General features: G+C 37.3%; 2 protein-coding genes and 1 long non-coding RNA gene across 3 annotated transcripts in view; 2 read left to right on the top strand and 1 right to left on the bottom strand.

Moving 5' to 3' along the window:
* LOC121309305 (adenylate cyclase type 2-like) overlaps positions 1–10130 on the top strand; it is a 122086-nt gene extending 111956 nt beyond the window's left edge. The window contains exons 13-20 of the mRNA XM_041242182.1: positions 86–256; positions 1636–1720; positions 3502–3660; positions 5234–5380; positions 5716–5823; positions 7599–7713; positions 8235–8359; positions 9683–10130. Of these exons, the coding sequence (XP_041098116.1) occupies positions 86–256; positions 1636–1720; positions 3502–3660; positions 5234–5380; positions 5716–5823; positions 7599–7713; positions 8235–8359; positions 9683–9835 (1063 nt within the window). The 3' untranslated portion in view covers positions 9836–10130. The remainder of the gene's footprint in view (positions 1–85; positions 257–1635; positions 1721–3501; positions 3661–5233; positions 5381–5715; positions 5824–7598; positions 7714–8234; positions 8360–9682) is intronic.
* A 6-nt stretch (positions 10131–10136) lies between these two features.
* Positions 10137–17885, bottom strand: c3h5orf49 (chromosome 3 C5orf49 homolog). Its single transcript, XM_041245809.1, has 3 exons — positions 17696–17885; positions 12979–13095; positions 10137–11399 (listed from the first exon to the last, which is right to left on the bottom strand). The coding sequence occupies exons 1-3, from the start codon at positions 17816–17818 to the stop codon at positions 11220–11222; spliced, it is 420 nt and encodes a 139-aa protein (XP_041101743.1). The 5' UTR covers positions 17819–17885; the 3' UTR covers positions 10137–11219.
* Positions 17184–20680, top strand: LOC121313370. The gene is made up of 2 exons (XR_005949980.1): positions 17184–17318; positions 19852–20680. It is a non-coding gene; the product is annotated as an uncharacterized LOC121313370 (long non-coding RNA).
* The last annotated feature ends 6690 nt before the right edge of the window (positions 20681–27370 follow it).

The following is a 27370-nucleotide window of genomic DNA, read 5'->3' as shown; positions in this document are numbered from 1 at the left end:
GGTTTAGAAATAAATGGCATTCAAAAAACAATTCTGCTTTTGTACTTCCCTGTTCTTTTCTTCTGTGTCAGTATTTTATATACAGCTGCATCCTGGGCTTGATCTCCTGTTCTGTGTTCTTGAGGATAAACTATGAGTTGAAGATGGTGATCATGCTGATAGCAGTTGTGGGATATAATATCATTATCCTGCATACTCACGCCTCAGTGTTGGATGAATACAGCAAGTTTCTGTATAAAACAGAGGTATTGGAAAGGTAAGCTTTATTAATGCATAGAGGTATTGAGTGGTGGACAAGGTACAGTATTACATACACACTGACACATGCACTCTTTATACCCATCTTTGTCATAGCCTGACTATAACAGTCTCATAAGCCCAAAAATTCATACAGGCATCAGCCTGTTCTAGCATTATGAGGTGGGAAGTGCAGCATATATGGTAATGATGTATTTTAGTTATTTTTATTGTTTTTTAGTTGTTTAACCTGTTAATAACTACCTTACTAAAATGATTAATTTGGTGTTTCTTTATCTGTTAATGGTTAGTTAGTATATGTGAATTATTTCACCTTTTTAGGTAAAGTCCCCCCCATCTCCTCCCCACATTCACTACACATGATATGTGAAATGGCTTTTAATAAATATAAAGGCTTATAAACTGCCTTATATACTCACTAAACATTAACAAACAAACAAACAAAAGAAAACTAAAACTGTTTTTATTAATATCAAGCGTGACACGGCATATATTGATGAGAAGATTTATGCTAATATGCATTTCTGAAAATATCCAGTTGCCATTTCTTATGAAGATATGTTTAATTTTTAAATAACTAGTTTTTTTTTTCATATTTCATATACAATCATATTTATAAGCAGCATACAAATACAACACATTTTCATTTGCACGTTTTCATGTTGTCTTCATCTGGTCATCCTGTTTCCACAGCTGATGTTAGCCTAGAAATGGATTCTGGTGTACTAACAATATTTTACTATTTGCAGTGGACTTGCATACCCAGGCTTAAAAGGAATGGGAATTAAAAAAAGGTCCATCACTGCACTATTAATATTCAAGCCATTATATTTCTCATAACATTGAGATTGCCGTTAATGGAATAAAAAAGCATTTTGATAGCAAGGTGTGTGTAGAAGTGATAAGCAGGTGGATGGTCTTATTGTTTGTCTGATAGAGATATTTATTCATGCTGAGCAACCGACAGTAAGTTTATATTAACATATCACACAGTCAAGCAATCTGTAAATGAGTGATAGCTATAATCTTCTATTGGTATTAGCACTAGTTACAGTTTCATAGTTCTGAAGGGGTTTTTGTATGTTGTAGCGTAGGAAAAGCTAGCAAGTATAGTGGTAGTGATTACTGAGTTCAGCATTTTGAAGAGATGGAGCAGAAGTAATAGGATGAAAATGTTGTTAACATGTGAGATGAAATCAGTAGATACCCACTGGGCATGTGCAAAGTAGAGCATCGTGGCCAGGATCCAAAGCATTCAGCTCGTTAACCATTACTGACTCCTATGTGCTGCAAGAAGTAGCCATTCTGTAACTAGGAAAACATGACTTGTTATTTATTGAATTCCGATTAGCAAACTGAATTGCTTGTTTTTTCTAGGCCTGGAGTTCTGAAGGACTTGAAGACAATGGGTTCAGTCTCTCTGTTCATATTCTTCATCACACTCCTTGTTCTGGCGAGGCAGGTGAGATAACTATTTTATTGACAACCCATACAGTTGAAATTGGGTCATCAGGACTAAGTACAGTATGACATGTTTTTCAATGGTCGTTAACATATGTAGCATCAGCAGTTCATTAAAGCTTATATTGCCTTAATGTCCTTTTAAAACGGGGTTTGCTTGTTTACAATCATTCTGAGTGGTTCTGAGTTCTGTTATCCCAGGCTTGAGCTGTCATCATAAGCCACGAACAATCTTTCCTCTAAACTGGCTCTATTTTGTCTATTTTATGTTATAATATGAACCTAGCTTAAATATGGTACAATTTAACTTTTAAACTGTGAACTCAGGTGTCACAAATGCAGTTTCTTATTTTGCATGCACATTCTATAGTATCTCTGGAAACAGCATTTATCTCATTTGCATTAGCTGTCACTCATGCCCTCTTAAAGACTCCTGCAGGGACAGGTTCCTGAGACACAGGAACTATATACAGAAGCACAACATCATATAGGTAACAAAAGAGTTGTAATCAGAAAATTATTTTTCATAGATTATCAAGTAATTCGATTTTGTTAATAGCTGCTTGGAAGGTAAAAGTAAATCACTAAAACAATCCAAGGACTCGAATAAAACTAAAGGACATGAAAAGAAGAGTGCCCTCTGCTGGTATATACCGACTCCATTGAATTGATACAGCATTGGTTTAGTTTAAGTTACCTATATGTTATTTTAATATATGGACATACATGGTATACTAGTAAAAATGTGTATTTAAATGCCATTAAAAATACATATATTCAGTGACAGAAATATTTTTTTGCCAGACATTAGCCAGGGGAATACGTTATCTACAAAATATTTTGAAATACGAATATTTAGTGCACGTTGTCACGGCTAAGACTTGAGCCTATACTGTACAGTGCAAGAGACTGCAGACCTTCAGTATTCAACTTGAAGAGAATCATGAAAAGAATAGTACTTTCTACTTCACAAGCGATACTTCTTTGCAACCAACCTCATATCCTAGACAACAAAAATACTGTAATCTGAATAAATGAAGGGCTCAACCCTTGAATAATTGCGAATCCACATGCACATCCAGGTCAAGTTCAAATCCACTTCATGTGTGCTTGCTTTCCACACAGAAAGGTGATGTTTTACCTTTTTTTTTCTAAATCCCACCCTTTCATTTCCTATTTCAGTCTGAATGGGAAACATCAAAGAGGAAATGGAGGTGCAGGGTTTAGAAAAAAAGGCGCGACAACGCCTTCCTGTCCAGGCAGGAAGAACTCATGAAACTAAAAGAACCGAGAAATACATGAACAAAAGAAATGTTGAGAATACTGCAGAATAAACCACCCAGAACAATTGTAAACATGACAAGAGGCAAGAGTGCTGTTTGAAAGAAGCCAAACTGTCAATTATGTGCTTTTTGCTCTTGAAAGCCTTCTCGGCCAGGCAGACTGTCTAAAAGGTAAGTCAATTCTTAGAAAAGTTCATTGATAAGGGATTCGTAGCTACTCTTTAATAATCAAATTTATAGAGCACTTTTCATGCAAATGTGTTTTTTTTTTTTTTTTTTGCATGTTGTGCTGCTAAGGTATTGCACCACAAAGCAGAAACTTAGCACAGAAATGGCAAACAAGCAGGATACAATGAGGGTATCTTAGATCATATATACTGTGGACTGTAAGCAGCACGGGGTGGGGGTGTGTGGGCATGCAGTTATTCTGATTATCTTTTCACGCATGAAGGTGATCCGATGCCTACTGTTTCTTTACCTCTGTGTCCTCTTGTAACAGAATGAATATTACTGTAGGTTAGACTTCCTCTGGAAGAACAAGTTCAAAAAGGAGTGCGAGGAGATTGAGACCATGGAAAACCTGAACCGGGTGCTTCTGGAGAATGTGCTCCCAGCTCATGTGGCCGAGCACTTCCTGGCACGCAATTGGAAAAACGAGGTGAGAATGTCCCAGAGATGAACAATCATTTACAACAACCAATCTTCACCCATGTGATATACAGTACACACAAAAAAAATACTGAAACAGTGATCAGTAACAATAGCAAAAACAGATCTTTAAAAAAAAAAAAATGAAAACTCTTAAACGGTGGTGGAGAGATAGTAAATGTGTGTAATAAAATATTACAAGTTTTCATTTGACTTAATGCATATGTAACAGGCAGAGGCTGTGCATGAACTTGCAAGCACCCACAAGCAAGCATCTTATACACAATACAAACAAGCCTGACATTTTGACCCATATACAAACAAGCATGGCTTTATTGTACAATGTTTAAGACGAGACTTCGTCCTTTAGTGGTTAAGGCTCCTATTACTCTATTACTTAATTATTTTTGTGATACCAACTCTATGGGAACTGATGTAAGGATATGTGCAAAGTACTTTGCGGCTGCAAAACTCCCATATTGCTGCCAAAAACCATGTTTAGCTGGCGTAGAGGGACTTTAGTGGTCACTATAAATGTGGCACATGTAAAGAATGGTTTTAACCTGCCGTTCTGCACCCGCTATTAAATTAGCACTTTGCCATCATTAGTCCATTTAAGTGATTTTGAAATGTATTCAAATGAAGAAAAGAACATGGAATTGGGCAGGCATCTGGAATACTAAGGGGGTGCAAACATTCTAATGAGATGCAAGGATTTTGGTTGCACCCTCCAAAAACTTTGCACCTCCTCTGACAAGATGTAAATCATTCCAAAAGTGATTAATTAGAGTTGTATAAAACCACACACCTTTGAGAGTCATTGCCCTCAGGATGACTGCTGTGGTACACTTCCTGATGCAACGACGCTTGCCGCTTGTAGTGGAGAGGCAGGAAAACCTTCAGAGGAGAAGGGCACGACGGAGACCCTGAAAATTCAAACCCAGGGTCACTTTGTTTGGGATGGATTGTCCTCTCCGATTGCCTCTCCAGCATTCAGCTGTGATGCGGATGGCGGCCCCTCCTCCTTTTCCTGCTGCATGCCTATGCTCACTTGCAGATTCTTTCGCCGTCCTTCTGGTAACACCGACAGCATGCATTTCTCCACAGTAGAGGACCACATGACCTCTTTGGTAGCATTACTGATGCCGACTGAGGCTTTTCCAAATAACATAATTTCATGCTGAGAGACCTCAGCCGTAAAGACTCAGCTCCTCCTTAAAAAACTTATTTAATTTTCCATGTGCCAAGAGGACTTTACTGCCCTTCCTCTGACATATTTTTTGGTTTGATTTGATTTTTGTGCACCAAAAATTTCATACAGCGCCTACTACCCTCTGTACTCCTAACTCACCTCACCTCAATCCTCATCATGATTGCGGATCATTATTTGTGTGTCTTGAGTAATTTGCATTGCACTTAAGCTTACATAGACCACAGTGTAAAATAATGCCCTGGTCGCTAGGAAATTTTGAATTTTGCAGCCACAATTGTTTGCACTGCTCCTATCCTTACATCAGCCCCTATATTTCTTTAATTTGTCCATTCATGAAACAGTAAATTGGTTTTGTTTGTTTCTTTAACAGGATTTGTATCACCAGTCATATGACTTTGTCTGTGTCATGTTCGCCTCCATCCCTGACTTTAAGGAGTTTTACACCGAATCAGATGTCAATAAAGAAGGCTTGGAATGCCTCAGACTGTTGAATGAGATCATTGCAGATTTTGATGAAGTAAGAGTCCCAGTAAACAAAGTGTAAAGTATCTGTAACAAACACCTATTCCTTTGTACTTTTTTGTTTTTCTTTATATTGAAAGTTTGCTATCTCTCCGATGTAAATATCATTTGTAGTAAAGAACAATATGAAAATAATTGATGCAAAGTTGCCCTGTAATGTTGTACCAACATCATTTGTGTGGCTATTATGAGTTTATTAGCTAAGAAATACTCCCTATTTCTAATCTTGCTTTTTTGGTTTGTTAAAGCATTGTGAATTGTGACAACCATTTTTTGGTAATGCATGAGGCCTCATATGGCTGGAAGTAAATGCTTAATCCTTTTCCACAGCTGTTGTCTAAGCCCAAGTTCAGTGGAGTGGAAAAGATCAAGACAATTGGAAGCACTTACATGGCAGCAACAGGACTGAATGCAACATCTGGACCAGAATACCTTCAGGTATAGTACACACCTATAGTTTAGGCTGGGTGGGTAATGTCACAGACCACAAAATACAGGCACACACACAAGGACTGCGGAGTGAGTTCCCACTGCGCTCTTTCTTAAATTAAATAAAATAAATCCAAAAAAATGACTTGTACAAAAACACTCAAAGCAAAAGGCACGATGGCCAAAACACACACACATATGTACACATACATACACACACGTTTGTTTTCCTATACTTGTGGGGACTTGTCATTGACTCACTATATTTTTATTTACCATTTCTAACTCCGGTCAGACAAAACTCCATACAGGGTGAAAGTCGACAACAAACTAAATATTTTGGCACTTTTTTTTTCTTTCTTTTTTTAAAGGCATATTTAGTTCTTAAAAAGGTGTTTTACAAAGTGGGGACATCCCCACAATGTTGTTTTTTCAGGAGTTACTATCTTCGTGAGGACATTTTCTCAAATTTTGTCCCCACGTTGATAGTAATACCTGCCCACACACACACACACACACACACAAACATGTGTCGTGCTGGTTTATCCCCAGCATCAGTAGCAATTGTTTACCTTTAATTTATTCTCCTTTGCTTTCTCTCCCATTCTTTCTCCCTTTCACCCTCTCTGTGACGCTCTGATATATGTGGCCATCTCCAAATTGATAATCACTTAATTAATTTGGAGATGGCCACATTACACACATGTTTAGCTGCATGGGGAATTTTAACCCCATCCATGCTGCAAAACAACAATAAACCATTCCTTTTAAATCATAATAATACAGAGGGGTGGGTGTCACCAACAAACCTGGGAGAATATTACAATCGCTGTACACTATTTGCATAGTCAATTCAACGTATCATACATATTCTAAATTATTATGAGGTCACTTTAGTGCCTCATATTCTAAGGCTGCCTCAGGCAATTCGTAAAACAAATTATTATTATTTGATCTTGCAGTAAATCAACCACCACAATAGTTTCAGTACTTATTTTAACATTCTGTAGCTGGTGCTGCCGAGGGAGGATTTCATATAGTCTCTCTCTGATCCACTCCTTAAGGAGAAAAGGGGGGTGATCTAAAGCAAATGTTGATCTTATATAAAATAAACATTGAAATTGTAATTTTAACTGCACAAAGACTGAGAGTACAGTGAAAATGGAACAAAACATTAAGAGTAAAAGGCTAACAAGTTCATTGTTAAACTAATCACAATAGCCATGTCAACACAGATTGCAGAACACCTTTTGTGTAAAGTATAAACAAGTACATGAAGTTTTTCCTTTCAGTGTTGCAAATTAGGATAATAACTGTACAAATTGCAGTTTAATCCAGTTAAATCATTTGTGCATCAAAGTATTGACTGTAAACACCATCAGCTGAGCTTTTCAACAATAAAAAGGAGAACATTTTGTATTTAAACATTCCTTGAGCCTAGAAGTATACCTGTCAAGAGTGATAACATAATTGGTGTATTCCTTGATTTCCATCAGGCGGCAGAAATCAAGGTATATAATATAATTTCAAACTGGACAGACCATAAAACAGTTTTACAATTAAGACAATAAATTATATCGATTTTATTTCTTTGGACTCATTTTTGGAAAACTGAAGCATTCATTTGTTTTCTGAATAATTAAAGTAATTGGTAAAAGTAATGAAATAATTTGGATTGCATTTACAAGCATATTCTGGGATGAAGAGTTTACAGTTTGTGTGTAGTGAAGGTGAAATGTGTATACAAATAATGGGTAGTATCATGCTCCTTGGTTTCTTCTCAGGAACATGACAGGCAGTACATGCACATTGGGACTATGGTGGAGTTTGCCTTTGCAATAGTGGCAAAACTTGATGTCATTAATAAGCATTCCTTCAACGATTTCAAACTCAGAGTTGGTAAGTACAAACAAGGGTCGAATAATTCCTTGTTTCAGCTGTTGATGATATATAATGGCCTATTACTATAAAATGTAATTTCAATCAAACTAACCAGGAATCTGAGCCATGCAGGCTAACCAGCAGTGTATTTCAGGTAAGATTAATTAAATTTGTGTCTCAGCTTTTAGTCCTTAAAGATGTGAAGCAAGATATTTTTTTAAACTGACACTGTGGTGCTCTTGTTTATCACCTACCACTCCAACCTCACTTTAATCAAAATTGCTACCTTTTGAGGCATACACCCATTCTTATGAAGCAGAACCCAAAAACTTGAGAGACTTTTTGTCAAAACCTTTGTCACTGAATTTACTAATTTCCCTTTAGTATTTTTAAATTCCCCATTGTTGAGTGTTTATAGTTATGAAACATTTCAAAATGTTCTTTATATTCAAAGCAGTAACCTTGATATATGCACTGAATTTAAAACTGATTTGGATGAGTTGTACCATTTATGTGTTTTTGTTTAATCTCTGTGACAGGGATTAATCATGGTCCTGTGATTGCTGGAGTAATTGGGGCTCAGAAACCACAGTACGATATCTGGGGAAACACAGTCAATGTAGCAAGCCGGATGGATAGCACAGGTGTGCTTGGCAAAATACAGGTAGCTAATTGTTACCATATGTGTGGTTCGTGGGGCAGGGTAAGGAAAATGGACTCCTCCCTAGTTCATCCAGCCAATCTATCAATTAACCTCCTTATTTAGGCCCTGGGTCGAACACTCATTTTCTGTCTTGCTTTTTGCATTTTCCACCTTCCCCTCCTCCTACAAAATGCAGCCCCACTCTGCAACGGTCTCCTGGGGGAAAGTGACGTTCACTTCCCAACCTTAGGCCCATCAGAGCTTGCCTCGTCCTCAGCCAGGAAGATTCTTTGAGACCCAGAGGGGACCCCCGGCCAAATCTATCATAACAATCTATCGTTCCAGGTTCCCCCTGGGGCAGTCTCTTCCGACAGGGCGACTCTCCCTGCCAAGGGGCAAACCTTGTTTTCTTTGCTAACAACTTGCTTCGCCTATGCCGTTGTTTCTATATGGCCCATTCTTTGCATGTTCATTTCCTTCTCTCTTTCAAAATTAATGTCTCTGATCTCCCTAAGTGTAGGCATTCCTTGTTAGTTGGGGAGACTTCTTTTCTTAAATGTAGCCGCTATGCTCTTCATTTTCCCCTTGGGAGAAGTACCACTTGCTTCCTAGCCTTGGAGGTTGATCGGTTCGGTCTCACCTCCGTGAGGGTGGCTCTCTGCAAAGCCACGTGGAAAGCATGTCATCTTCATAAAGTCACAGGCATATAATTCCTATTTCAAGTCTCAGGGCTTATTCCTCGCAGCCCTTGCTCCTGTCTTGTGAATTTACTGTGCTACTGCGTTTAGTTTGGCACAGATCAATGCAGCCCATATGTACAATGTGAAATATGAGATAAAAGTACCATCAAAGGGTAGATAAATCCAATTTGGTCCCAAAGATATTCCCTAATTTAATCTACTATTACCCAGTCCTATACCAACAGAAACACTTGAAGAATCATAACAAATGTCAGTGCACAAGAAACCTCGGGTGCTTCCTATGACATTTCTGGGCTTAATTAAAAACCATTGAAGCAAGCCTTGTATTTTATAGCTGTCTTTTAACTTAATTACATTTTAAAGAGGTAATATATTTTTTGATTATGTTTACAGAATTTTTTGATTGAGTGAAATAAACTAGAACTATGTTGCCTGTTTCCATTTATACTAACTTTTATTTAATACAAACTTACTTCTGTGGTGAAATAGGCAAACGAAGGAAACAACTAACCTTTAACAATACTTGATTATTGTATATTATCGTTAATGAGTATTGCTATGTTTACTGTAGATTAGGTCAAGTTAATGTGTTGAGATTTAAAATTTAGCATAATGTGACATTTTTTCCCTCTCTTTTTTGAAGGTTACAGAGGAGACAAGTAAGATCTTGCAAACATTAGGATACATGTGCACATGTCGGGGAATAATAAACGTGAAGGGAAAAGGAGAGCTGAAAACCTATTATGTCCATACAGAGATGACCCGATCTCTTTCACAAGGGAATGTGATGCCTTGAAAAGACTAACATGCACAAGCCTAACCAATCCCTGTCAGAGACTGACTAGTTAAAACATCAAAAATCACAACATCTGTAAATATTACAACCCTGTCCTTAGATGCACGAATGTTGGATGCGTTTAGGAGTGAAACCTCAAAGGCAGTGGAACATACTGAGGGAACTCAGCTTTGTACACAGACAACAGTTACTCACAGGACCAGTTTTGTACAAAAAGAAAAAGAAAATGTAAAAAACTGAAACAAGTGTTTTAATGCCATTGTTTTGTAAAACTCATTAAAAGTTTGTATGTATTTCCGGCTTTATGAACTTTTTGTTTGCTTAACACACAAAACTATTAAATACAGAAAGCATTTGGTGGATGAAAAAAATACAAAAAGGCAAGCAAAAAATAACAGAATTACTAATACTAAAGGAAGTTGGTTGGGTTCGCAGTGACATCTGTGAAGCCAGGGATACCAGCCCTCCTTTACAAATAACATTAAATATTTGCAGGAGAATCAAATGTATTACTGATAGCTCTTCATTTCTGGAAGCGACCGTAACTGTATTACTTCTGTGGGGAGTAGCAGGAAATTACTTTCAGGTTCTTAAAAAAGACAGTTCAAAGAAAGCAAAGAAAATGTAATAAACTGACACTAAGGAATCATATTTAAGTATGTGCAATGCATAATGATTTTGGAACACTAGTTTTTTGTCATAAGACTGTTCTATAAATGTGTTCCACTGAATTCACACAAACTTTGGTTCTTATATTTATTTTTATTTTAGTTCACCTTCAAATAATGGAAAAGAGAAATAACAGAAATTGAACATCTTTCCTACATATTACAGAAACTTAAATTTAACATGTTTTGTGCACTTGGGACCAAAGTTTAGCATTTATAACTGTGTTAAAATATACCAAGCTGTTAAAACATTTAAGCAATTTCCTAAAAAATGCAGCCCAATGCAAAAACTCTTGGTTACTAAATAATAACAAAACACATATAAAGCCATGGTAAGTGTGGGCAAATGCAGAAACAGAAGTGAAAATCTGTTTTAAAATAAATGCAAAAATACAAGCCTAATCACTGTACTGACAATATATTATACTGTTTATCTCACTATTTCCCAAGCAAATTGTCATATGCTTGAACAGAGGTACAGAGGAGAATATACTGAGGTTTATTCAGTGGAAATATGGAATATTTCTTTCTTTATATCCCGTTTTGTTGCACCGGCATTCATTAAAATACACAACATCCTCAAATGTGCCTTTTTTTCTTCAGTTTCTTTACTAAACAAAATACTAGAAGGTATCAAAAGCTTAAATTATAGTTTCTATATTATTTGGTAAGGTTTAATGCCCTATAATCTGTGTGCAGATTACACTCACAAGGTTTTAGGCAGGTTTGACAGATCCATAACCTTCTTCAACAGAATGCTCAAATCCATTTCTCCTGTAGAATTCAGAACGCACCAGTCCAACTCTAACGCATTTACGATCTGGTTTGTCTACTGCGATAGACAGGTGTCGTCCATATTCTGAAGATGACAAAACCGGTACAGGTCTTGATATTTCCTGAAATTAGACAAATCAACTTTGAACTGAATTTATTTTGTAACTTTCAGTCCCTTAACAAGTTCACATATATACAGGAAAGGGGTATTCCATAAAGCAGGGGTGCACAACTCTGGTCCTCAAGGGACATTATTCATCAAGTTTTAAAATGCCAATTAAATAATTAACAGATAATGAATTGAATAGAGGTGTAAATGGTTTAATTAAGTAATTAATTGTGTGGTTGTAACAAATATCTGGGTTAGACTGACCCTCACTGAGCACCACTGTCCCAAAGAAATTAAACTTCACAGGCAGCAAAAGTAGATGTATTTCCTGTTTGTACTGAAAAAAAAAAAAATCTACTGCAGCTGTACTTCTACATGTAATTACTTTTTTGCACATCCAAGTCACTTTGAAGGGGGTACGAGCTAGAAGACGTTGGAGAACCATCTGAGGATGAATTAAATCTAAAGCTAATGCAGGTGTGTGACTTTCCAGTTTGTGGTTTCTCTTATGTACATATCAAATCAAACAATACCTGAAATTTATGGCACTGCAAAATGGAAGGAGGATATAATGTGGGGATGACCCTAGGCTCACTGCAGGTTGCAATATTTTTTCTTCTTAATTAATACTATTATATGATAGGCTACACTGTGTTTGTGTTGATGACATGGAATGCGTGAAGGTATTCAATAATAGTGTGCTGGTTTATAGTGGTACTGTAAAATTAAATTCTATACCTAAAAAAGGTATAAATGACAAACTCTTTGATTACTTTGAAAAACTCCATTATGTAAACAAGGATTTTACTGCAGATATACCATTCCAATGGGACATGTGCGTATTTACGAAGCATACTATTTTTATAAACGTAGAAAAGAAAAATCACATGACATAATTTCAGACTGCAGAGTCAAATTTACATAGATTTAAGACACACAAGACTTACAAATCATGCCGTATTCACCGATGGATAGCATCGGTGCCACAAATTCATGTCGATACAGAATGCCGGTTTGTAGAGGGGCTGGATTAGACAGGTTTTATTGTGTACTTGATTACTGACCCTTTAAAAACACAAATCAATGTATTTTCTGAAATGTTGTGTGTTGTTTGGTATACTTCTGTATGATATAATGTCCATTTTATTTTGTATGCTGTTTTATTGTTTTTTTTGAAGGTATAAAACAAAAAGTCAAAGCGCTGCATAATGGAGATTTTGCTGCTTCTCTAACCTGTTAACTTACATTTGTAATTTAATTGGGTGGCATTGTGAATTTTTGTTTTAATAGCAACATTTATCCAGTCTTAGCTAAGGCAGCACACTGAATTTAGATTTAATCTGCCCCCTGGACTCTCTTTATCTCTTTCTTGCCAAATGTCATTACTGATTTTCTTTTGTCTGAACTCTGCAAGTTACTTTTGAACAAACTCTACAATACAAAATATACATTTAAACTAAATGTTTGAGAATTATCAACACAAATGTAATTTTTAAATCATACATTTGTTTAAAAAAAAAGTGAATTACCTTCATTCGTTATAAAATTCATAGCAAATCATTAAATAATGATGTTCTTAAACCAAGGCTTACCTCGTTGTTTAGATTCAGTCCTCTGCTCTTAGCATGCTCTCTGTCATCACGATGAAGTTTCTGATTGTAACTGTCTGGTCTTTTAAACAAGCAGTCATATGTTGAGACTTCCACATCCTTTGAATAATAACAATAAATAGAATGTATAGGTGTAATAATATTGTATATTTGCTTTTATTACATCACAATGGTCCATTCAAAAAACAAAATGACTTTTTGCTACCATAACCTGAACCAAAACACAAAAGTAAGTGATAAGTTGTACGGCTGTGGATGCTTACATAGCTGCATTTTGATGAGCAGAACCAACAACAAGAGAATGAAAGGAACAACATCCAGGACCCTATTGACAGTGGTGACCAGACAGCAAAAAGAAGGGAGGTCATGATTGTTGGGGACTCCATATTGAGAAACACAGCAAGTTCAATTCGCAGTTTGGACCCCCTTACTACAACAATGTGCTGCCTTCCGGGAGCCTCGGTCAAGCACATCACTGAAAACGTGGACAGGCTCCTAGAAAGAACAGGAGACGACCCGGTAGTAGTCGTCCACATCGGTACAAACAACATTGGAAGAGACAGACCAAAATCCCTGCAAAACAAATTCAGAGAGCTAGGAAGGAAATTAAAAGAGAAAACCAAAACTGTGGTATTTTCTGGTATACTACCCGCACCTTGCAAAGGACCATATGGACAGCTGGAAATAATTAATCAAAACGAATGGCTGAAGACGTGGTGCACACGGGAAGGCTTCACCTATCTTGATCATTGGACCACATTCTACAACGAGGACTATCTGTATAGACGGGATGGACTGCATTTAAATAACAAGGGAACTAGTCTACTCGGAGAAAAGATCCTCGAGCAGGTTCGGAAGCATTTAAACTAGAAAGGAAGGGGGGAGAAATCAACAAAAAAACAGAAGGGAGACCGCATCAAAAGAAGAACAACAACTCAGGTAAGACAACCATTAAATGTATTTATCTAAATGCTAGAAGTATCAGAAACAAAATTCTAGAACTTGAAGCTACTGCACTAACAGGTAACTATGATGTGATAGGTGTTACAGAAACGTGGTTATCTGAGAGTGATGGGGACGAATATAATATTTGTGGGTATACACTGTATAGGAAAGACAGGCAGGACAGAAGAGGAGGAGGGGTAGCGCTATACATAAGAAACAGTCTTGAAGCCCAGGTGTTAAACCTGGACAAAGAAAATAAAACCGAATCAATATGGGTCAGAATAACAGACAAAAATTCAAAAGGCATAATAATAGGAGCATGCTATAGACCGCCAGATTCAGACGGTGAGCACAATAATCTGTTATACAATGACATTAGAAATGTGTGTAGCAAAGGAGAAGCCATACTAATGGGGGATTTCAACTTCCCCCAAATAAAATGGGAAAACCCGGTGGGTAGCGCGAAGGATGAAATAGAAATGGTGGAAATGACAAATGACTGCTTCCTAACACAATTTGTCAAGGCACCCACTAGAGGGGAGGCATGCCTTGATTTAGTCTTTTCAAATAACGAAGACAGAATAACTAAAACAGAGGTCAGAGAACCACTGGCAAACTCAGACCACAACATGGTCTCATTTGAAGTGTTTTTTAAATCCCCAAAAGTAAAGACTAAAGCTAAGGTTTACAATTTTAGAAAAGCAAACTATGAAGGTATGAAACAGAGACTAACAGAAGTAGATTGGAGTAAAATAGAGAAAACACCCACAGAAGAAGGATGGTTGTTCTTCAAAAATGTAGTACTAGAGGCGCAAAACAATTATATCCCTAAAGTAGACAAATCTAAATGTAAAACTAAATTGCCAAAATGGTTTAATAGATCAATTAAAAAAAATATTCAGCGAAAAAAGGCACTTTACAGAGCATTAAAAAAGGACCAAAAAGAAAGTACGCAGAAAGAGTACACAGAACTGCAAACGCAAGTCAAAAAGGAAGTTAGAAAGGCCAAGAGAGAAATAGAAATGAACATTGCTAAGGGAGCTAAAACCAATTCCAAAATGTTTTTCCAATATTACAACAGCAAGAGAACATTCAAAGAGGAGATTAAATGTTTAAGAGATACAAATGGCAAAATCGTAGAGGAAGAAAAAAAAATAGCAAATATGTTAAATGATTACTTTTCACAAGTTTTTACAAAGGAAGATACTGACAACATGCCCCACATGTCATCCAGTTCCTATCCAGTTTTAAATAACTTTAGCATAACTGAGGCAGAAGTGTTAAAGGGACTAGGAGCTCTTAAAATAAACAAATCCCCTGGGCCGGATGAGATCCTCCCAGTAGTACTCAAAGAAATGAAAGAAGTAATTTACAAACCGCTAACCAAGATCATGCAGCAGTCTCTTGACACAGGGGTGGTACCGACAGACTGGAAAATTGCAAACGTAATACCGATCCACAAAAAGGGAAACAAAACTGAACCAGGTAACTACAGACCAGTAAGCCTGACTTCTATTATATGCAAACTTATGGAAACTATAATAAGATCCAAAATGGAAAATTACCTATATGGTAACAGGGTACTGGGAGACAGTCAACATGGTTTTAGGAAAGGGAGATCGTGCCTAACTAACTTGCTTGATTTTTTTGAGGATGCAACATCGATAATGGATAATTGCAAAGCATATGACATGGTTTATTTAGATTTCCAGAAAGCTTTTGACAAAGTCCCGCACAAAAGATTAATTCTCAAACTGAACGCAGTTGGGATTCAAGGAAACACATGTACATGGATTAGGGAGTGGTTAACATGTAGAAAACAGAAAGTACTGATTAGAGGAAAAACCTCAGAATGGAGTGTGGTAACCAGCGGTGTACCACAGGGATCAGTATTAGGTCCTCTGCTATTCCTAATCTACATTAATGATTTAGATTCTGGTATAGTAAGCAAACTTGTTAAATTTGCAGACGACACAAAAGTAGGAGGAGTGGCAAACACTGTTGCAGCAGCAAAGGTCATTCAAAATGATCTAGACAAGATTCAGAACTGGGCAGACACATGGCAAATGACATTTAATAGAGAAAAGTGTAAGGTACTGCACGCAGGAAATAAAAATGTACATTATAAATATCATATGGGAGATATTGAAATTGGAGAAGGAATCTATGAAAAAGACCTAGGAGTTTTTGTTGACTCAGAAATGTCTTCATCTAGACAATGTGGGGAAGCTATAAAAAAGGCTAACAAGATGCTCGGATACATTGTGAAAAGTGTTGAATTTAAATCAAGGGAAGTAATGTTAAAACTGTACAATGCACTAGTAAGACCTCATCTTGAATATTGTGTTCAGTTCTGGTCACCTCGCTATAAAAAAGATATTGCTGCTCTAGAAAGAGTGCAAAGAAGAGCGACCAGAATTATTCCGGGCTTTAAAGGCATGTCATATGCAGACAGGCTAAAAGAATTGAATCTGTTCAGTCTTGAACAAAGAAGACTACGTGGCGACCTAATTCAAGCATTCAAAATTCTAAAAGGTATTGACAGTGTCGACCCAAGGGACTTTTTCAGCCTGAAAAAAGAAACAAGGACCAGGGGTCACAAATGGAGTTTAGAAAAAGGGGCATTCAGAACAGAAAATAGGAGGCACTTTTTTACACAGAGAATTGTGAGGGTCTGGAATCAACTCCCCAGTAATGTTGTTGAAGCTGACACCCTGGGATCCTTCAAGAAGCTGCTTGATGAAATTTTGGGATCCATAAGCTACTAACAACCAAACGAGCAAGATGGGCCGAATGGCCTCCTCTCGTTTGTAAACTTTCTTATGTTCTTATGTTCTTATTTGTGTACAGTAATGAGGACTAGAATTGACTTTTTACAATTTCATGTTTTTAAATTTGACAAAAAATATAAATTAGTTTAAAATTCAAGTTGAAGTTAAATTGCTTTATTTTAAAATAAAGTGCTCTTTTTATTCCAGATGATATTTCTCTTTTTAAAAAAAAAAAAAAAAAAAAAAAAAAAAAGGTTCTTTATGCACATAACAGGGATTACAAAAGGGCCAGACGATATGATTACAATCAGTCGATTCAATGGGATGTTGGGCCTGTAGGTACCTACTAGCCTCCTAACCCCTAAATCAACCATCTACCCCTAAACGCAATCTCTACACCTAAATCTAACTGTTACTATTATTTCAACACCGCTTAGCACCCTCTAGCGGCTAATACATCCGCCATTAAAGCTTGATCCGGACCTACTCTACCTGTTGGGAGGCGAGTAGGTACCTGCTGGCTCGTTCCTATGGCTTGATTTTGCTTGATAACGTCCCATTCAATCTTCTGATTCTAATCAGATAGGGAGCAGCGGCAGTGAAAAGGTAACATCTACTACAATATTCTTGCATTTTACACATTTAAACACAATCTTTGAAAACTATGAGACATTGAAAGAGAAGTAAATAATGTAAATGTATTTAAACAAAAACATAATTTAAGAGTGACTTAATGTTAAGCTTTGGTGCAACAGCATACAGCTTTAGGAAACCATATATCATCTTAGAATAACAGTCATACGTTACCACCAGTAAGATTTTTCGAACCAGAGAGGGACAGGTTTGAATTACGATTAGTGACACTTGCAATCGGAAAGCATTATTCAGTTTTTTTTTGCAAAATCCTCTTTTCGTACCTGTGAGAGCTACGTAACACGTTTCATGCATTAAATGGGTTAACATTGTTTTTCACCTTTTCTTACCTTGGTTTTGCTATTGAAATAGGTAAGCTCCTTCGGATCACTTCTTTTTGGAGGAATGTAGCTAAATGCAGACAAAGAAGAAACAGGAAGGGTTCCATTTTTTAATGTTGTTGCCATTTTCATAAAACTTTTAACGAATATCAACTAAGATCAAACAGTCCACTCGAACACAGAACTATGGCTGCCGCGTCCTTTGGTTGCTAAGAAACAAGAACCAGCACACAGGCTGCTGGTGTTCACTTGAATTCCATATTGTAAAATGAAAGTAACTACTGTGTAACTGTCAATAATAATATTAAATAGCTTTTTTTTTTTAAGTGATAAAAATAAATCCACACACAGTTGGTACCCATTTCTAGCAGTCAAACAACCGTGCCACAACAAACAGTTCCCCGGATAATAAAATAAGATGGTGCATTTAGTTTGCACACTTTTTACACATACAATTGTAATGGTATGTGACACTTAATTTAAAATGTCACCACAATAGTTTTTAAATGACAAAAGGGCATCCGTGTTACATTTTAAAAACAAACAAACAAGTACCTGAACAGTTGCGTTTATATAAACAGATATCCCTGCAGTGCGTTACAGCATTGTCAGACTGGGGAGGCAGCAGGGTCTTTTGTTGGGAGAGAGTAATCCTGCGGCTCTGGGAACCCGATTAAATTTAAGGTAACCCGACTGAGCCAAGTCTCTGTTTTAAATAAAGAAAAGTGTAAAAACTGCCTCCACGGGCCGGTTGCACTACAGAGATTAAAAAAAAAAAAAAAAAAAAAAACAAATATGGGATCGGGGCCGTTTCATTCGCGTGGCAACATCCTGATTCAAGGAAACAATTGACTACAGGCAGCGAGTTCGCCTGTCAATCTCTGGTACTTACTTAGATCCTGCAATGAACTGACTGGATAAAACAGAGGTAAAATATATGATTGTCTACTGTAAAATAAAATGTAAAAATCAATGTACAACCACTAAAACAGATGCTTACTTTTAAGAATACAGCTAAATATAAAATGCCGAATTATGTTTTATAATTAAAATGTGATAAATTGCACACTATCCCAAAAACTTGCTGAATGTAAAAATCATTTCTCAACAGAACACGGCTTATCTATTGAAGGAAAGTAATCTGAAAGTGGTAGAGCGTGACATTTTATTACATGTGACTCGTAGTCAAGGGAATTCCTTTTAAAATTGGATTAAAAACTGTCATTGCACAGGGGTCAGACTGTGCTAAATGCATTTTTATCAGTATGATTGGAACTGTACTGGTGTGTGGGGGTGTTTCAATTACTTCAAATTTCAACTAGGGACACATACATAAGATAACTCAATTTAACCATCTTCTTTTTTTCTACACAGTATGATGCCCAGGAAACTCATTATTAATTCCAAAATGTATAATACTATGTATTTTTATTAATGTCATGGCTTGTTTTCTAAAAAAAACTACCTATGTCCTATATTTATCTTTAAAAAAAAAAATCTGTCACAGCCTGATTCACTTATTACACATCCATTAAGGGTCTATTTTAAGAACCTAAACAGTGGATGATCTATATCCCACCAGTCTAAGTTAGTATTAGTGTTAGTATATTTTTCATCAGGGGTGATTTACTGACCAATACAAAAACTATAGTGGAACACGGTCCACAAGTAACTGGTTTAGTTTTATCCCTCCCACTGACTCATGCAACTCAGAATCAATGTTCATAGAGACCTAATGCACATTGTGAAACAGCATCTATTTTCCCTTCATGCAGTGTTGGAGTATTTGAAAAATATGTAATTTATAAGGGCCAAAAACAAAATGCAGCTCTCAGGCCTTACTTTCCAAGCTTGTGACACATTAGTGCTGACAGAATGTCAGTAGCCTTTTCTTTACAAAAATACTAGGTCTAAGTTTGTTGCAAGCACCTGTAATCACTGGAACAGCCTGCCGACAAACCAACGACAGGCAAAGCGGGAGCCAGATACAGGACATTATTTGCACTGAAGTTTTTACCTGTAGGTGGGTTATACTGTTTCTAAACACTAGGCAAGAACATGTCAAATCAACAAGACCACTGAACTCCTGTTTACCAGGAATATAAAAAATCGGGAACTTTTTTTGTGCAGTAACTTTTTTTTTTTTTTTTTTTAATCCTCACCAGGGTCCCAAGGCAAAAATGTTCAGAAATAAATTTAATGGAAATTAAAAGCACAGATTACACAGATCTTCCACATCCAGCATTTTCATCCATAGAAACTCAGAAAGCTGAAGACTATCAAGCTTACATGTGTCATTGCTGTCAAGAAGCCCGGGGGTTGAAAAACCCTGTCATCCAGAAGCAGTTGGGTCTTCCCCCAAAGATCCCGGAATGGAACTGGCAGTTACTTTCCAACAGTTCAGTGAACTAGAATCCCAGGAGGCCTGAAAGCAATATGTGAGTTTCTTCTAAGGCAGGCATATCCCAAAAGTATCCAAATTTGCGCCTCTCCTGCACGATGGAATGAAGGAAGGCTACTCCGTAGAGCATTGGCTTCCATTGGGTCATGTTGCTAACATCTAATATGTCCTGTCTGATGCCTGTCAACATAAAACATTCATTCAGATTCCAGATGATGATTCTATTGCCTGTGAGATAAAACAAAGTGAAATACTGCCGAGCTATTATATGACAGTGCTACACAATCATACATGATGGACATGCAGAGTTATATCTCCGTGTGTAAAAGTAAGAATAACTATTGTAAAGAACCATGAATCCTAACGGAAAGCAATAATAACAATGATAACTGAAACAGGTAAATATATAATAAGGAGACTGGTGATTTTGTGTACTTGTTTTAGGCACATTTGTATTAATTTCATGGTCCCCAGATGTATTGGAAACTATAAAAAACCAATAATGTATTAATGCAATTCATGCCCTCACTTGGCTTATTTTATACTAAGAAATGCTATTGGAAAAGGGCCCAAATAAACATGTAAGGCACTTATTTTGCTCACATTCAATATATTTTCAATTGGTGCATTGCAGTCTTACCTCTGTGAGTTCTCCTGAGACCAGCCTTGAGCCCTTGAGGCAGCTCATTAGTGAATTTGATTGACATCTGCAATAAGGTAATTGAGAACTGCTTGTGGATGTCTGTGCTGAACCATAACTGGGATGTCTCATGCACTGTTTTTGTGACAGTGTCCATCAACTCATCCAAGAACTCAAGCCTTAAGTGGCAGTTCTGTAACAAGGCCTATCCTTCCTTATTTGTCAACTACACTGGTCACCTCTTGATATAACTTTAATATCTGTTTCAATTTTAATTGAACATTAACATATAGTACTTTTATGAACGTTCCTTCACATTGATCAACATTTAAACAGTACTGTGACAAGTTACTCATGTCATGTGTGGGTAACCGCATTGCAAGACAGAGAGACATGGGAGTTGGAGTTGAAATGGCAGAACAGGCGCTCAAGATTTAATAAAAAACAGAAAGGAAACAAACTGGTCATGTGACGCTACCAACGATGGTAACGCACAGAAAGGACACATACAGAAGACAAAAGCCAAAATAAAACACAGTACACAAACTGCAAATAAAAGGTGCCACACAAGGTGAGCGCTAGCCTCACTAGTCATGCATGATTCGTACTACAATAAGTCGTCTTTGAATTAGCGTTATCTTTGAATTAGTCAACCATGGTCTTTGTTTTCACTGAGAGAATGACACACTTGACACTGGAGAAAGTTCAGTGTAGGTCAGTACTGAGATCATTGTGTCCAGGTCGATCCTGTACGTGATCATTCTAATAGGGTTCATTTGCATTGAAAAAAAATGGTTCTTGTTGTTAGCCTGTATGTCTGTTAAGTATTTTTGGTACTAACTTGATCAAGAATGTCAAAAAACTGTCTGAGTTTACTGATCTCCACCAAATTTAGCCAAGTCGTGTGGATGCTTTTGGAGGATGCCTTAAGATCCAAGGAAGCACCGCCTAGACAATATTAAAAGAGTTAGACGACTGTACAGCTCATTCCAGGCACAACTTATTTTCTCTTTGTAATACTATGGAACAGCACAGAATTGATTCTGATGGTGTTCAGCTTAAGATTTATCCTTATACAGTATTACATGATCAGAGGAGCATAACAGGTGAGAAATTGTTATTGTTGAAAACAGCTATTTACAGTGGCAAACGAAATATTCTGAAATGTAAATGTAACTGCAAGCTAATTTACACTGTCAAAAGACATTACTGTGATTTTCTACCAGACTACATAAAAGTCATCATTACTTTTACAGAAAATAAATGACCTAATTGGTGCAAATTCCTTATACCTTTGGCAGCTCATTACTTTCAAACTGCATTGTCATTTATCTTGTTACCTGGATGGCATCAACCATCTTGTTTAAGCATTTCTCAGTTGGCAGCCTAATAGCACAGTAAATTTACAGGGCATTGTGCAAAATTCCATAGAACTCAAGAGAAATGCACAAGCAGTTTTAAAGAACTTCCAGCACATTGCAGCACTACCTGGCCAAGGAGATGTCAAAGAGTCTGAGGAACTGGCGCAGTGAAGTTTGGTACATGATGTTGAGCATGCTCGTCTCTGTTATAAGAAAATACAGGATACTGCCTCTGGTTGCAACTGTAAAAGCACACAGTGCAAATCAGATGAGTCAAACAGCTTCTCTTTATATTCTACACATGTAATGAATATAAAAATAGCAACACAGAAAGTGAGATTAATTCCACCTACCATGTCTCCAGAGGAATGGATCATTACCAGGTGACTAATTTTCAACAAGCTCATATTTCAGTTTCATGAGGCATAATTTTGGAGCAGTGGATAATGAGAACTGTTATCTATCTTGTAAAGGCAGCCCATTACTATAAAAATTAAATGTCATTTGTCTTTAATAAAACTGCACGCCAACAACAACACCCATTTTAAGAAAGGATTTTAATTGTTCTATTAAAATATAGCAATTGTCATACATTTAAGACTCTCTAACCAATTAAACTAACCTAAGCCATTTATAGTTCTTTGCACACATTTTCAACTAATGGCAAGGCGATAATTACTAAGCATTTGCATTAAAAAAATGTATTGCATCAAACAATCAAAAACTGTTTCATCATAGTTTTGCCTGGGTTAAATGTTTTAACAGTTTGTATTTCTTCCTAAAACATACTTGCTTTATTGCCACATGAAAAAGATAAAAATAAAAAGATTAATAAATCAAAGCCACCCCAATAACCCTTTGCGGTGTGCTTGTGGGACAATTTTTAAGTTGCCTATATCCATTATGTTCGATTGTAACCTGTGGAAGGTGTCAATAAGATGTAAAGGGTTCTATGAGGAAATGAAGACTTGACAGGGCTGCAATATAGTTTTTTGCTGCAATCTGCAGTTTCTGAGTGACTTCTTCGGAAGTTCTCATGGTGTTGCCCAACACTATGATGAGACTCTCATCATCAACTAGAGACCCCTCTAGCTCCTTCATCTTTCACTTGTTTGTGGTCACACTCTCCATGAGGTCTGTTCTCTCTTTCTCCAACTCCTGTTTGTACACAATGAGAATGGATATATTTAGCTTGGCTCTTATCTCCAATTCTGTATGAGGTTTTTGTAGTGCAGAATGGGAACCAGGTAATGCCAATCACAGCCTTTACTCCACGTTGTCCTTTTGGACATGTGTAAATCGTATTCTACTGAGATGAACCAGGTGTGCATAACCACAGTAATTCAGACAGCCATCTCAATTTAGATCACCACAAACAGCTCAGCATCAAAATGAGCCATGCAGAGGATTGTATGCCAAGACTAAAAAGCCATGTTTAAACTGGAAGCACCCATTTCCTCTCAAGAATAATTTTAAAAGCACATACCTCCTTTTCAGTGAGGATGACTCTTCCCAGTAGCTGGCCCTCCAGACCTTTCATGGCGAGAGTGAAGTCAATGACTGTGGTGTCTCGGGGGGTGTACGCAGTGTTGGGTAGCTTGGTGGTGATGTACAATCTAAATCTGTTCATTACATCCACCTCCTTATCTCCAACTTTTACCTACAATGAGACAATACTTTGTGTTTAGAAAGTTGTAGACTCAGGGGCTCCCAAATGAGGCACCCAGTAAAGGCACTCTGCATGGAGTGCAGGATGTGCCCCTATAGCCTGGAGATCGCAGATCTGTGTTGTCCTCCAGCACTATAGGTCTGGTGACATCACTGTGGATCCGCAGTGCGAAAAAACACGGATTGGCAGGAGCACGTTTTGGAGGACGTGCGCTCCAGCCGCCATTTCCTGAGTCGGCGGGGGGTCTGCGAGCGGTGAACCGAGGCTACAGATAATAATTGGGCAGACTAAATTGGGGAATAAACCGGGATAAAAAATTGGCGACAACTAAATTAAAAAAAAAAAAAAAAAAGTTGTAGACTGTTTCAGCAACATTTTGTCTTTATTATTTTTTCAGATTTTGATATTTAGACCAAGTTTGTTTTTTGTAGACACTTGACTTCATTTCTGGGTCCAACTCCTCCCCCACATTTTCTACCCAAAGCAGTCTCAGATATAAACTGTCCTCCAGGTGATTCCTTATTGAGGGAGGTAATCTACAAAAAAACAAACAGATTAATACATACAACACATGATATTCCTTAATAAATTAGGTGTTTATTCTTGGACCTTGATAAAGCTTCAAAATACATTTTATAACACTAAGGATGAATTAGATTAGTAATTATAAACTGCACTTCATAAGCCCCCTAAATAAAGATATACCAGATGTAATAACGATCACTACGTGTATATGCAAAACATATTCGGATGCCTTCAGTATTGCAAGTAAACATATAGAATAATGTATAGAAATGGGTTTTAATTACCTGAAGTTCATTTTTAGCTTCCTTGTTTTTGATCAGATTCAGATCTTGCCCTGTGTTTGTGGGTCAATCAACAAGGGAAAGCGAGCTGCCATTGCAACGATTCCATTTTGTATGGGCAGATCATCATTGGGTAATCCCTGAAGGTCACATTCACTGACAGTCAATGCGTCAATCAACATATCTGTGAGACCGAGGTTGTTTCCAAAGGGAATCTTACGTGTCATCATTTCTGTCTGCCAGTCAGTCAGAAGAAGGTTACAAAACTCTTTATTGAAGGGGACAGAATATGACAGAAAGGCAGTAGCCACCAATATATCCCCTAAATAAATGAAAAGAAAAAATATGATTTTATATATTATATTAATTAATTATTTCGAGTTCCATCTCTTTGAGAATTCATAATACAAATAGATGAGCTCAGTGCCAGTTTCTTAATGTCGCATTTACATAACTAAAACGACAGTAAGCAGCTTTTTTCATCAGCCACAATCCTTTGTCTCTCACAGCGGATTCCCACATCCATTTACACTTACCAACAAGCTTCTTGGTTTGTGCTGTAAACTCTTTGCTCTGCTTTGTCATCTCTCTCCAGCGAGACCACTGATCAGACAGGAGGCTGTCCGCATCTTGTGTCTAGGCTCTGCATCCTTCATCAAGGTCTGCATGAGAAATAACATTATGATGTGAAATTCTTTTTGCAGGATATATTAGCTGAGTTGCAGCTTCTCCTTTCAGGGATAACCTAATCCCAATTTCTTCCTGCATACTCTTTCGGCTGTTTCAAAAACCCTCAACACTACAAAGGCTTTTTAAATATGCATTTTCCAGGGCAGGTGAGAATTAACTTATTTTACCTGTACTGGAATATATCCAGACACCAGTATTAACCCCTTAATGCCATGATGTAGCTACAGGAAGGGGGCAGAGTCCCAGTGCCCAAATTCATCGCCCTAATGCAACGCGCGATTTGTCAGTCATGGATTAGAGGAGACGTGACTAAGGGTATAAAAGGGGATGTGACGATGTAATCTGTTCCTTCGTTATGGTTACTGGAAGGACCCATTTGGGAAACTAAGTAATTAATTATTGTGAGTGTTAAGTGTTTATTTTGTTGCTAACTGTCTGTGCTTGTTATTATAGAAGGCTAACCACCGGGAGCTGTAACTAAACCGCCAGCAATTAAATATGGACCACACTTCACCATTTTACAAATCACCACTTTCACTAAGAGCACTCATTCTGGACTTGACCGCGTTGTGTTTGTGTGTGTCTTGTTTCGTGTATTATTATTATTTCAGGACTGAACCCTGTGGTTTTCCCGAGCGATATACATCATTGTGTAGAGCCAGGTATTATTATTTGTCAGCAAATAAAAAGCTGCTTTTTCACCATGAACTGTCTTGTGTCTATCATTCTTGAGCACCACATCACCACTGCACCTGTGTACTACAAACCACTTTGCCACATGGCCACTCAAAAGGACTATCTATAGACAGGTGATCCTTCTATAGCTGTGGTCTTTAATACAGGGTCAAATGTATTTTATGATCCACTACATCAATCTAAAACGATCCATCTTTGGCTGCCGATCACACCTGTTTTGTTTCTAATTGAACACCTGATAGTTTAATTGAATTAAGACCTTAAATACTCAATTGTTCCTAATTTGTTAGCACTGAGGAGGGTCATGTGACCAAAACATCTGCACTGAGCACTTTTTGCACTACATAATTTTTTTTGTACCTGTCCTTCTATAAATAAAATACTGTTTTTTTGCATCATTCTGGTTTTGTAGCGTTCAGATTATTTTTGACTTTTAATTAGTTAATGCATTTTTGTTCCTGAAATGATTTACAATGGCCAAATTAACATTATAGTATACCATGGAAAATGAAGGAAGGAGACACACAATTTGTAGATACTCAAGTCCACGGTATTGGGATGATTATTCCTGGCTCCTGTCAGCCTGGGCCACACCAAAAACAGTCTTGCACATTCACACATCAGCTTCTCTGACTCAGCTGTCAGTTCTGTTCGAGTTGATGTAGGCTTTCATGGCCCCACGTACCCAGACATCAATCAATCCTGGCAGAGGAAAGCTTACCACTTCCCTGCTTACACATACACACGCAGGGTCCGCAGACCACTCATGTTACAGTATAAATCCCTGGTTTTTACAATATATACAGTATCATAGAAATTGCTGTTCCACCAGTTTAAAGTTTACAGCACTCTTATGTAAATTGTTTATTTTTTATAATAAATGTATAAAACTGTAAATAAATAACAAAATGGACAGAAAATTAAGTTATTCTTGCAGGACAGAACAATAGCAATCTGCTGGGCAGCTACTGATAGCACTGGAAAGTCAATGCGGTTAAACTCAAAGCAGCCTGTGACAGAAATACAATGATTCTTGATTGTAAATCTCCCTCCTGACCTCTGAGGGCGCTAAGCAGCGAGAACAGAGTTCTTTGAACTGGCTGGTCTGACAGTTCATTCCCAGGGTCGGGAAGTCGGCCAGTCTGAAAGAAGGCGAGACTCCGTTGTAAGAACACATTGACCTGGAAGGGAAACTATGTGGCAGCCACAGATTGGAGAGGTGGTTGCACTCGTTTATCAAGAGGTCATGTGTGACAGCATAAAAGGGGACAGAGAATCATAATCTGTTCCTTCGCTTTGGTTTATGTGTTATTAAACTGAGAAGGATACCAAGAGATCCCTGTACGAGAAAGCTGTTTTGTTAGTTTGTTTATCTGTGTGTATTTCTCTTGTTTTTTACACCACATTAGACGGCTAACACG

Source organism: Polyodon spathula, chromosome 3 (genome assembly GCF_017654505.1).
Source record: "Polyodon spathula isolate WHYD16114869_AA chromosome 3, ASM1765450v1, whole genome shotgun sequence".
Classification (NCBI taxonomy): Eukaryota; Metazoa; Chordata; class Actinopteri; order Acipenseriformes; family Polyodontidae; genus Polyodon; species Polyodon spathula.
This window is presented reverse-complemented; position numbering and strand designations above follow the sequence as displayed.